This window comes from Salminus brasiliensis, chromosome 2 (genome assembly GCF_030463535.1).
Source record: "Salminus brasiliensis chromosome 2, fSalBra1.hap2, whole genome shotgun sequence".
NCBI classification, from domain to species: domain Eukaryota; kingdom Metazoa; phylum Chordata; class Actinopteri; order Characiformes; family Bryconidae; genus Salminus; species Salminus brasiliensis.
Window position 1 is genome coordinate 46,442,094 of NC_132879.1, and position 12,952 is coordinate 46,455,045.

Consider the following 12,952-nt stretch of genomic DNA (forward strand, 5'->3'; position numbering starts at 1 on the left):
GGATAAGAGCATCTGCTAAATGCCTTAAATATATGTGTTAATATAGTGGGGGGAACAATGCACTGTCATGTGGCACTGCCACACTCAATATGTTACCTTCAGTAAATAAGCAGTAATCACGCTGTAGGATGTGCAGAAGTGTGTCTCTGTACACTTCAAAATCAACAGCACATTTAGCTTAACCAGTTTTGAATAAGACTGTTGAATGGGCCTACAACAATATATATAACAAAGTATATTTTTTATTTATTATTATATATACAAAATTTTATTCATAGTTCATCCTCCGTTTTCCTTTGAATGCGTTCTCCTAAGAATTGGCGGCCCCTGGCGTTTAGGCGCAGAACTGCAGGCAGCGTTTACTTCAATTCACGTTAAAAAAAAAAAAAACGTTGTAAATAACGAATATGTCTGGTCAGAAGGGCTGCCAGGGACTTGTGGAAATTATAATATATTATATTGGGCCCCACTACTCTATGAATTCTGCCTAAATACTCAATTAATGCATTTTTAGTGCCCCTGTCAGACATTATACTTTTGTTTGTCTGTTAGTCTGTTGCTACTCTACTCAAACAACCATAACCAACAGACATCTAGGATCGTTATTTTTTTCTGAGGGAAGCCCGTCCCAGACCCTAAGCGATGGATTTGCTCCCATCAATGTACGCAGCGCCCCCGAGCTTCATTCACTGACAGTGTTTCCACAGCCTTGACGGAGATGGGTGCCCGCCCACTTTGTCGTGACGTCAGCTCAACCAATCAGCGCGGAGAGCTGCACCGAGGTGGCCGTGTCATGGCGTCTTCCTTGAAGGGGGTTGGGTTCGGTGCTGAATAACAAGAACACCAGCAGCCTCTGGACGGCTACCTTAACCCGGCACACTTCAAAAACACAGCCCACAGGGAGAATACGTGAACATGGGGACGGTGCACGCAAGGGTAAATACGTTTCGTGAAGGTCAAGCGAGAAGCCCGCTGTTCTCGCCCGTGACCTCTTCTGGTGTGTGCAGCTCTAGCTCTAGTTCTGGCTGTGTTGACTTGCCTCGGTGAAGTAGGACAGTGACTGTGGTGTGAATGTGGGAGAGGTTCACTGTGATAACCTGGACCTGTGTCGTGTTTGTGTGACCCTGGGTTTTAGAGCATGGACCCCCTCCCGATGCACGGGCGCGACCTAGGCGTCAACACAGAGGACCTGGAAGTGGTGGAGGCGGAGCAAGAAACGAAGAAGGAGGTCCTGGAAAATAAAGATGTGAGTTGCCACACAGGCACAGATTCACTGTGTTCATGAACTCAGCTAATCTGCTCTTCAGCACAACCCATGTGGATTCAGAGAGCAGGAGAAGCAGATGAATGGGTGGAGTGGTCCACGTTCAGTGTAGCTGAGCTCAGATACAGTAATCCATGCTAAAGTTGGTGCCACAAAACCCTTGTTTTGGGACCCATCTCCAACATGTCAGCTTAACAGGGGAAGGAAGGAAATACTTCATTTTTAAAGGAATTCAATGTAAAAATATTTTGTTCAGTCATTTATATTTACATTTATGGCATTTAGCTGACACGCGTATCCAGAGCGACTTACAAAGTAACTCGTATTACAGAGGTGGACCAGAGTAGTGTTAGGAGTCTTGCCCTAGGACTCTTATTGGTGCAGCGCAGCACAGTCACTCAGACCAGGAATCAAACCCGAGTCTTCCACATGGTGTGGTAGCTCACTGGCTCACCAACCATTCATAATGAAATTTTGACATAACGGGCATAAAGGTCAACTGCAGAAATGGAGATGGAGCAGGTATTTGCATGAACAGCAACAGTTTATGTTTCGGATGTAAAGTAATATTGATTACTACTAGATTTGCTGACAAAAACAATAATAATAAAAAATACATTGAGATAATAAACAGATACACATCTTACTGTGAGCGGTTAGGTAAGGACTGTTAAGGTAGTAGTGATGGCTGTATTGTGGAAGTTTTACCCTTATTCAGCATTTTTTTAAGTTCCCATTGCTGGTAATGGAGTGGCCCCTGCCATGCACATTTGGATGCTTTCTCTACAGTGACACACCCACTTGAACTCAGAAATGTCTTAGTAGTTAATAAATTAGTTAGAACCTGGAAACAGTAGTGATATCCTCTGTGAGCCACTTACTAAGAGTGCATTTACACTTGTACACTGTTATAAGTATAGAGCCTCTAAGAGTTCCTCAAGGATCTTATACAGTATAGCTAATCCGAGCAGTCACCCCTGGCTTCATTTTAGTCACACCAAACCTGCCTAGTCCGAACACAGCATAAGAATTTTGACTTCCAATTTCAAGACAACGGCTTGGAAAGGCATGTGCACACATATACCAATGCATAACAGTAAATTAGCAGAGAGTAATAGTGCTAAAAGAAAAACAACGAGTGAACAAATCCTCTACAGAGAACACTCTGCCCATTTTTGAGCTCAGTTTCTGTTTATGTAATTTTCTATTTTAAACTTATTAACACTTGCAAAATCAGCCGCACATGTAATTTGACTATGGGTGTCCAAATTTTGTCTGTCTTTTGCGCAGTAATGTTGTTTTTTCCATATATATATTTTTTCGTAGTCATGCTTTCTACTGCATTATTTTTTGTCAGGGCCATCCACATCAGCAAGCCAGTAGTTTGGGTTAGTATTTGTTTGTTTGTTTGTTTATTTCATTAATTTGAACAACTTCTGCTTCATTCATGTAGGTTGTGGTACAGCACGTCAACATTGAAGGCTTAGGAAGAACCAAAGAGGATTATTTGGGCTACGAGATCTCTGAGGTCTTCAACGCTAAAAACCTTGTCGATGTAAGTGAGGCGATGAGGAAAAGATATTCTAGTTCAGATGGTTTTAGTCAGAATTAAATGTCTGGGCTCTGTTTGCTGTGCAGGTGATGAGAAAATCACATGAGGCCAGACAGAAGCTACTCCGTCTGGGCATATTTAAGGATGTGGAGGTCCTCATTGACATTTCAGAAGGTACTGTTTGGTTCTTGTGTTTGTGTATGTGCACATGTGTGTTTGCTTAATGCATGGTAGATACTTGCTTTCACTAGTAATTATGCATCATGTTTCAAAGGAGCCGCAGCTTTAAAAAGGCAGAACACACAGAACGTAGGTTATACCTACTGCTGTAACTACATGGACTCACAGGGTTACCGCATGTCCTGTAAAATCGTGAAAACTTGGAAATGTATAGACTCTTTCTCCAGTCATGAAAAGTCTTGGGAAATCAGACAATTGCTACAAATGTCCTGGAAAGTCCACTGAGATTGCAGATTTTATATGTCACTACTCATTATACAAATGCACTATATGTCCAAATGTAGACACCCCCTCTAATGAATGCATTCAGTCAGTGTATGTCTATTGCTGACACAGATGTGCAAATGCTGATAGAATTGTGAATAGAACAGGACTGCTTGAACCTATTGGCACCATGCCTACTACATGCCCAGACGTGGGCTAGAGTGGTATAAAGCTCCCAGCATTGATCTGTGGAGCAGTGTAACTGTGTTCTCTGGAATGATGGATGGTGCTTCATCCAATTCTTTTGAGATGAGTTGGTGGGGTGGTGACCATCTAACATCCTGACCTCACTAGTAGAAAGCCTTTCATTGACCGTAAAGACTGTTACTCCAACAAAAGCAGGATAAACTATGGGAAACAACGAATGAGCAGGTGTCCCAATACTTTTGTCTGTATAGTGTATTTGTTACTGATGAATAAGACATGAACTCACACATGCTTCAGACATCTTGGCAAATCTTTTTGGTTAATCCTCAGTTAACGTTAAACAAACATTTCTTGCTAGCTAGCATCATTTACCTGTATGAGTCTCGTTTCCTGTATGTTGTTTGCTCCCAATTTGGTGTCACATTTACTCATTTTAATAAGGTAATCAATTGTTACATATGTGCGAACCTTCAGCGTGTTTTTGACTTTCTGTCTGAAAACCTGCAACCTGGCCTCCTTTCTATTTAGTAGTTATTTAACGCTCTACCAAAATCTGTCTGTCCATCACCAAGGACAGTTCTTAAACCAGTAGGCATCACTTACTAGGTGTTAAATAGTATATCCAGTATTCATGTATGTAAAACCAAATTATTTTGAGAGGCTTTTAATACGCTGTCATGTCAAGGAAAATGTCCTGGAAGACCTGGAAAGGTTTTCCTAAAAAAGAGTGGGAACCTTGACTCTGTCCCTGTTTCTTTAAATCCTCTGATCTTTAGGGGAGGATGCCCTGCCTAATGGTCTGGATGTGACATTTGAGGTGACAGAACTGAAGAGAGTCACTGGCAGTTATAACACCATGGTTGGAAACAACGAGGGCAGTATGGTGAGAGGCAGAGCACCCATATATTTTATTGACAGCAGTCAATCACATAATATTCTATATTGATATACTACTGCGATAGCTTTTTAGCCAGTGATCTGTAGCTCACACTAGCAACAAGGTGGCTGGACTTACTATAAATGTACAAAATGTGTTGCTCTATACAGGTGCTTGGCATCAAGTTTCCCAACATGTTTGGCCGTGGAGAGAAGCTCACTTTTCAGTTCTCTTACGGGACTAAAGAGACTTCATATGGCTTGTCATTCTTTAAACCTCAGCCAGGCTACTACGAGCGCAAGTATGATACCACAATGTAGTTTTACTAAAATGACATGCCTTCTTAAACCTAATGCCTTTTGTTTTTGTTAATGCAGTTTTACACTAAACTTATACAAAGTGACTGGCCAATTCCCATGGAGTTCGCTGAAGGAGACTGACAGGGGAGTGTCCACAGAGCTCAATGTAAGCGTAGATCAGTCCCTATTCATCCCTTATACAAACCTCAGAAACAGTTGTTTTGGAAGGACATTTATTCTGCAGTCTGAATGGGTTTCAAAGGGTGGTCTCTCGTGTTTTTTCTCTCCCTCAGTTCCCTCTGTGGATGACTGATCACACTCTGAAGTGGGAGGGTGTGTGGCGGGAGCTGGGCTGTCTTGCACGCAGCGCCTCTTTTGCTGTGCGAGAAGAAAGTGGCCACACTCTCAAATCTGCCCTCTCTGTAAGTTATGCCTTATAGTTATAGGTCTGGGGTTATGGGTTAAATTTTCACTCCGGTCTCAATTCTTGTAAAATTCTTGTTAAATTCTTGTAAAAAAGTGAAAATCTTGTTAGATATGGTTCTTTATAGCAGTGAAAAGGCGTTAACTGTCATTATGTCATTATACTTATACTTTTTCATATTATATTGAATATTGTTTCATTGAGAGAGTATTTTGTTGTTAGGATTGGGCGATATAATGGTAAGACCCTATTTAAAAATGGCGACATTTCTCAAAATGAGGATGGTGTTTCAAAATTAGGATGTGTCTGATGTGCCAATTTTCTACTACAATGCCAAAAAAACAAGCCCATCTTAGTTGCAAGTTTAGCATCATGCTGAGTTTGAATAAAAGGCAAAACAAGGATGTACCAGTCAACTCAATATGCCTGAGAACAGTTAAAAACAACACTCTTACGTCCATTCCACCGATGTTGTGCTCTCAGATAGAGCCTCATTTACCTTTAGAACAAGTGTGCTGTTCTGTGCTGTGATGTTTAAAGTATCTTAGCCTAGATACCTGGATACAAGTCCAAACATGCAGAACCGATCTCGTTGTGCCTCTCAGACGCACCTTTTCTCATCAACACGTGTCTGTAGCTCAGCAGTTAGTCAATCACGGCTTCACTGAGCTGCCTGATACTGTTTTTTAGCTGAGATAGCCAAGCAAAGCCTACCTTATTTGAGCTTCAGATCCAGTACCAGAACAGAAATCTTTAAGCCTCAGCCTTTTTGTCCTTTCAACAGCAGTCACTCTGAATCATTCTCGTCTAAACTTTTATAAGTGGGATTTCAGTTACACATTTTGTTGTCAGATTCTTGTCCTGCTAACTGAGCTAATGCTTCTCTCTTAACATTTGCAATTGTTGTCAGACTGACGGTTTTAACATTTATTGCATGATCTTTTTTGCATTAACAAAGGATAAGACTGTGCAGAAATCATGTAAACGTAGAATCATCTGCACTACTTGTGCAACTTGCATTATTAACCACACATAACCAAACCTACAACCATGATAGACTGCATGTGCATCTGACAGATTGCTGAGGTCTCTAAAGATCTGTGTCCTCCTTCTGATTTTACTCTAGCACACCATGGTGCTAGACACCAGGAACTCCACCATCCTTCCAAGAAAAGGTGCCTTACTGCGGATTAACCAGGTGTGTGACGACAGAGCTTTTATCAGTTTCAATGGCAATTTTCTCTATTTATTATGTGATCTATTTATTTTAAACACATGGCTGTTATTGAGGATTTCAGATTGCATAACTGATCTGAGGACATGTTTGCTATATTGGTGCAGGAGCTAGCAGGTTACACAGGGGGCGATGCCAGCTTTCTGAAGGAGGATTTTGAGCTGCAGCTGAACAGACCATTCCTCTGGGGCTCTGTGAGTCACTGAGAAGAATACTGATGTGCTTTTAGTAAAACCTGCTAATCCAAATCTGATTACATTTGGACTACAACTGATCATGATCTGTTTGTGTATGTCGCAGGTGCTCACTGCATCACTGTGGGGCGGAATGATCTTTCCTATTGGTGGTCGACCAATCTCTATTGCTGACAGGTATTTGTGTATTCATGGATTCCCTGTGTGAGCAAAATATTGATCAGTAATAATTTGAAAATGCCAGCTGTCTTCCAAATTTCCTGAAAATGTCAAGACAATTGGGCCAAAAGAAATGGTCTGAAATTGTTTGTGAAAAAAGTGGTTTCATTAACTTCTCCTGACTAATGTGTTGTCTCTGCAATGATTGTATATGAATGGCTATTACAGTACAAACCAAGATATTTTATGCCTTTATAACTAGCTGATTTTCTGGGGAATTTAAGAATGGACAGTTCCAGTAACCTAAAAACCAGCTAGTTCAAAGCATACACTGTTGGCAGAACTATTGAATATACTAAACTGAGTTTGCCAGAAGCATTTTGGCACATAAATGAGCATCACACAGTTAAGATCCCATCATCACTAAGTGCACTTTCACACCTCCACTTTTCAGTCCAGTTAAGTTAGACTCTTGTTCATTGTCACCCTTAATGCGATTCATGTAGGCAGGTGTGAAACCAATGGAAAAACGCTCCAAGTTTACGAAGTCGCCAACTGATTCGGACCAAAGCAGACCAAATGTAGGCATGGAAACAGCCTGAGATGCCTGTTTAGTTAAACTGTTAACACATGTTAGGTGGCTAGGTGGCATGATTTGTCTTTAACCCACCACTATGCTCTGTCTGGGCTGGCCACTTTAAGTAGAACAATCTCCTCACATTGTACACTATATTGAGTATATTACCTGCTCATGAAGACTGTTCCATGGACATTGTGCGCTTAACCAACTCACAAACCCTAAAACAGAGCCCTGTGGGACTCCACAAACCCTGCTAAATGTCATCAAATCTCTGTATTAGAACTAATAACTTAATAATAGGGTTAAATAAGGTAATAACCTAGGGTTTAATCTGTTAGTTTGATCACATCTTTCCAGTGACTAGCCTCACCTCATCTCTCTTCATCTGTCCTTCGTAAGTACTGTGTGTAAATTGCAGGTGGTGCAGAACAAACCTGTGTAGTGGCTCAGGGTATCCAACCTGTGCGATGCTTTGACATGTTTTACCTTCAGTGCTTAGTTTGATTCATGTCTGTCAGGTTTTACCTGGGTGGTCCGACCAGTGTGAGAGGATTTGGGATGTACAGTATTGGCCCTCAGAATGAAGGTCAGTTCCTGGCCTTGTGTTTCTACCTAGGGTATTTTGAGCTAGTAAAAGGTTCTGGGATCAGTAAAGATAGCTAATGTTGATGTTGTTTTTCATTTCATGATCAGGCGACTTCCTGGGTGGTGAGGCATACTGGGCCAGTGGGCTCCACCTGTATACACCACTTCCATTCAGGTCCACCCGGGGTGGCCTTGCTGACCTCTTTAGAACACACTTCTTCCTTAACGCTGGAAACCTCTGCAACCTCGACTATGGTGAGTCTCTCGTTGTAAACTCCTGTTTGTGGTATCACAAACACACACTGCTAAGGGAATATGGGTCCAGAAATGGATCAGATAAAGGGTTTCACACTACGTATGTGTGGGGTAGGGTATCTGAAGACCTGCTGAAAACCTGAAGTTATGTAAAACCCAGAACTGCAATTATAGCGTTACAATATCTCAAAATCTGCATTCATATAGAGGGTATGCACATGACATCACAGGTGGTGGAGTCACTGCGGCCACACCCACTGAGTGGTAAAAAGACAGACTGAGTGACAGCGTTAGCAGTCTACTAGATATGCCTGAAAACAGCCAAAAACACTCCTAAGACCATTCACTTGACTTTGCACTCTCAGATACAGTGGGGGAAAAAGTATTTAGTCAGTCACCAATTGTGCAAGTCCTTCTACTTAAAAAGATGAGAGAGGCCTGTAATTGACATCATAGGTAGACCTCAACTATGAGAGACAAAATAAGAAAAAAAGATTCTGAAAGAATTTATTTGCAAATAATGGTGGAAAATAAGTATTTGGTCTCCTACAAACAAGCAAGATTTCTGGCTGTCACAGACCTGTACCTTCTTCTTTAAGAGGCTTCTCTGTCCTCCACTCATTACCTGTATGAATGGCACCTGTTTGAACTCGTTAACAGTATAAAAGACACCTGCCCACAACCTCAAACAGTCACACACTTCACTATGGTGAAGCCCAAAGAGCTGTCGAAGGACACCAGAAACAAAATTGTAAACCTGCACCATGCTGGGAAGACTGAATCTGCAGTAGACAAGCAGCTTGGTGTGAGGAAATCTACTGTGGGAGCAATAATCAGAAAATGGGAGACCTACAAGACCACTGCTAACCTCCCTCGATCAGGGGCTCCACTCAAGATCTCAGCCCGTGGGGTCAAAATGATCACAAGAACGGTGAGCAAAAATCCCAGAACCACACGGGGGGACCTATTGAATGGCCTGCAGAAAGCTGGGACCAACGTTACAAAGGCTACTGCAGTAACACACTATGCTGCCAGGGACTCAGATCTTGCAGTGCCAGAGTTTGCTAGAGAGCATTTGGATGTTCCAGAAGAGTATTGGGAGAATGTCTTATGGTCAGATGAAACCAGTAGAACTGTTTGGTACAAACACAACTCGTGTTTGGAGGAGAGTGAATGCTGAGTTGCATCCAAAGAACACCATACCAACTGTGAAACATGGGGGTGGCAACTTTGCTTTGGGGCTGTTTCTCTGCAAAGGGACTAGGACGACTGGTCCGTGTACATGAAAGAATGAATTGGGCCATGTATTGTGAGATTTTGAGTGCAAACCTCCTTCCATCAGCAAGGGCATTGAAGATGACAATGATCCCAAGCACACTGCCAGGGCAACAAAGGAGTGGTTTCGTAAGAAGCATTTCAAGGTCCTGGAGTGGCCTAGCCAGTCTCCAGATCTCAACCCCATAGAAAACCTTTGGAGGGAGTTGAAAGTCTGTGTTGCCCGCCGACAGCCCCAAAACATCACTGCTCTAGAGGAGATCTACATGGAGGAATAGGCCAACATACCAGCAACGGTGTGTGCCAACCTTGTGAAGACTTCCAGAAAACGTTTGACCTCTGTCATTGCCAACAAAGGATATTGAGATGAACTTTTGTTATTGACCAAATACAGATTTTCCACCATTATTTACAAATAAATTATTTAAAAATCAGACAATGTGATTTTCAGATTTTTTTCTCATTTTGTCTCTCATAGTTGAGGCTCATAATTGGTGACTGACTAAATACTTCTTTTCCACCACTGTACGAGGCTTCATCCTATAAACGGGTGTGGCTTGAACCTCAGTTAGCTTAACGTTCCTGGCTAGACAACACTCTGTCCATGGACCATTGGTTCTATTGGTTCTGGATTGCTATCGAGTCCAACTGTCTTTAACTTGAGCAGATCATCACCTCATTTCTGTTTCATGATTGGTGGTGCTTCAGAATGCTTTGCGGCTCAGTTCGACTAAAGGGGCCTTGTTCCAACAGGAACGTGATGTCATTGCATACCCTCTGTTGGCAATAGCCCTGGTGTACCTGGTGTAGCCCTATCAGGTATTATTATGGTGAGATTTTCCTTAGCACTGACAAAGTATGGGTTTTTGGGCTGTGTGTTCAGGAGAGGGTCCTCATGCACACTTGCAGAAGCTAGCAGAGTGCATCCGCTGGTCCTACGGAGCAGGCATCATACTTCGGCTGGGAAACATTGCAAGACTAGAGCTCAATTACTGCATTCCCATGGGTGTCCAGAGTGGAGACAGGTAACTGCATGCACATATAAGGCAGTCTGTGGGTGTTAGGCCATTAACACTTAAACACTTTTTTTTGTTCTTTCTCCAGCACGTTGTGAAATACTGACTATGAAGCATGTTAGCTTTAATTTCAAGTTGTACATCCATGGCATACACAGGCACAGGTGTAGAAAATACATGTAGGAATTTAATGATCTGATTTAACAAAACTATTCAACAGAGAAACAGTGTACTTACCTGGAACATCAGTGAGCGAGAAATCTATAAGATGTGTATTGTCATGTCTAAAAGAGAACAACACATTGGCTCTCAGTACAAGACAATTTAGACAGACACCTCTTGGACTGGGATTGGGATTGAAGACAATCCAGTCAAATGTTAGTTAAATAGTGAGGAGCATTCTCAGAAGTTAATAAAGCAGGTTGTAGTCTGGCATGTGGCACTGTTTTACAATGGAAGATGCCAATTTAATTTAATTTATTGTGGCTCCACATACAGCGTTTGACAGTGTTTGAGCTGATTTTCGTCAATGCCGCCAAAACCATGTGGGGAACTCCCCCATGTGCACTCCCCTAAAACCATATCCATTTGTAAAGTTCGTATTCTAAAGATATCACCTAAACACATCAAACATTAAGTGATTTTACTGCAGTGTTTTACAGTAACTGTTTTACAGTAAATTTGACATACACTTTAAGGACAAAAGTAATGGGACACCTGCGCATTCATTGTTTCTTCTGAAATCAAAGGTATTAAAAATAGAGTTTATCCTACTTTTATTAGAGAAGATGGTTCTACTCTCCAGGGAAGACTATATACTAGAGCTGGAGCCTTGCTGTTAAGGTTTAATTAAAATGATCGACAAGAGCGTTACTGAGGTCAGGATGTTGGATGATCACCATCCCACCTCATCTCCCAATTCCCCAACTCATCTGAGATATATTGGATGGAGCTCCATTATTCCAGAGAACACAGTTCCACTGCTTCACAGCTCCACACCTAGCATTAAGCACTGTACAAATAGACTCATATTTATCTGCTCAAGAGAGTCCCATTCTGTTAGCAATTCTATTGGCAGTTGCACGTCTGTGTCAGCAATAGGTCGAACTTAAAGTAGCTGAATTCATTTATTTGAAGGGGTGTCCGCAAACATTTAGACATATAGTGCCTCTTATGTTGTTTATGTACTCATGCCTTTTATTTCTGTGGTGTCACACAAAAAACATGTATTACACTTATTGCTTTTTTGTTTATTTTATTACAGCCGTTCATTTCATAAAAAGTGGACTATTAGAAATGCTATTGAATTGAAATGCTATTAGAAATTTGCGTTTAATGCAGTTTCATTTCCCTGTGAAGGATATGTGACGGCGTGCAGTTTGGAGCAGGGATCCGTTTCCTGTGACATCCTCAGCCGCTGCCGCCGCTGCTGCTACTCTGATTCTGAAGCCCAAGTATTGTTGGATAGGAGGAGTACTGTGTGTAGTGTGTTAAAATGAAAGACTCTAAGATAAGGATCCCTCTTGCATGCACAATTTGAGTGGCTCTACCGTCTGCATCTAAAGACAATATTGGAGATGAACCTTCACAGTTTTGTTACATACCTTTTCAACTTGTACTTTAAGACTGTAAAAGGGATTAATGCAGAACAACAGGCATTATGTCCGGTCTGTGAGATCTGCACATCTTCGAGGGATGTGTTTGCACTTTTTTTTTTTTAATGACATGAAGCACCTGAGATTCATGAGGTTAAAAAAAAACATGTATGTTCTTTGTTTCTCTGTTTTTTGTTTTTTTTGTTGTTGTTATTTACCAGTATCCAGAGATATCACATATAAGCGACCCTATTACATACACTACATTTGATGTGTTGAAACCTACCTGTAGAGTACGGACAGTTCAGAGGATTGCACAGACTAAACCTTTGACAGGAGAGGGCGGAGATACTTTGCACACTTAATGCAGTTGTTATGTAGCCATATGTTCCTGCTAATTAATGGAAGCACCTTTTTCCTTGTTGTCAGTGGAGTGTTCGAATCACATAGTTGACTCCTCTCATGCCAAACAACATATATGAACTGACTCAGGCCTACTTTGGAGGATCAGTCAAGAGTTGGTGTCTCTTTTCTCTGTAGCCTTTGTGGGATGGAGTTTTAAAGCCCTATTGGAGATCCACCAGCAGTGCTCTTATTATTTCCGAACCGTTATTGTACAAACTGTTGTATTGTGCACCAGAATAAAGCACTCTGTTCCCTGATCGTGTTCTTTGAATGCTTACCTTGAAGAGTTACCAAGGTAATTGTTCTCACTGTGAAAATGCCACATACGTAGCTCATGCACTGTGAAGGTGGGTCGCTGTGCCCTGGAAAGAATACAGAGCCTTGATAGGTCATAAACATTAGTTACACGCTAATAAGATAAAAAAATGATTGATGCTCAACTGCATTCTCATACCTACAGAGACACAAAGTAATAACCTAAAAACTTAAACCCTGTGCTTAGGCTACAATTCAGTTTTACTCTCATTACCCTCATCACTACAATAATGTCCTAATTAAGATTACTGTCATATGCCCCAAAATAGAGC

General features: G+C 41.5%; 1 protein-coding gene across 1 annotated transcript; it reads left to right on the top strand.

Moving 5' to 3' along the window:
* Positions 1-775: 775 nt before the first annotated feature.
* On the top strand, positions 776-12,622 carry samm50l (sorting and assembly machinery component 50 homolog, like). The gene is made up of 15 exons (XM_072673921.1): positions 776-936; positions 1,136-1,246; positions 2,718-2,819; positions 2,903-2,990; positions 4,244-4,350; positions 4,515-4,645; positions 4,722-4,809; positions 4,937-5,065; positions 6,194-6,265; positions 6,409-6,495; positions 6,602-6,672; positions 7,753-7,820; positions 7,928-8,074; positions 10,233-10,374; positions 11,725-12,622. Exons 1-15 carry the CDS (start codon positions 916-918, stop codon positions 11,768-11,770), a joined length of 1,410 nt encoding a protein of 469 aa, XP_072530022.1. The 5' UTR covers positions 776-915; the 3' UTR covers positions 11,771-12,622.
* Positions 12,623-12,952: the final 330 nt, after the last annotated feature.

What these genes read in the sequence shown, in the direction of transcription:
- samm50l (XM_072673921.1), top strand. Translation starts at nt 916, where the DNA reads ATGGGGACGGTGCACGCAAGG. An exon ending in TGGGGACGGTGCACGCAAGG is followed by an intron (nt 937 to 1,135) that starts GTAAATACGTTT and finishes CCTGGGTTTTAG; the next exon opens with AGCATGGACCCCCTCCCGAT. An exon ending in CTCTCAAATCTGCCCTCTCT is followed by an intron (nt 5,066 to 6,193) that starts GTAAGTTATGCC and finishes ATTTTACTCTAG; the next exon opens with CACACCATGGTGCTAGACAC.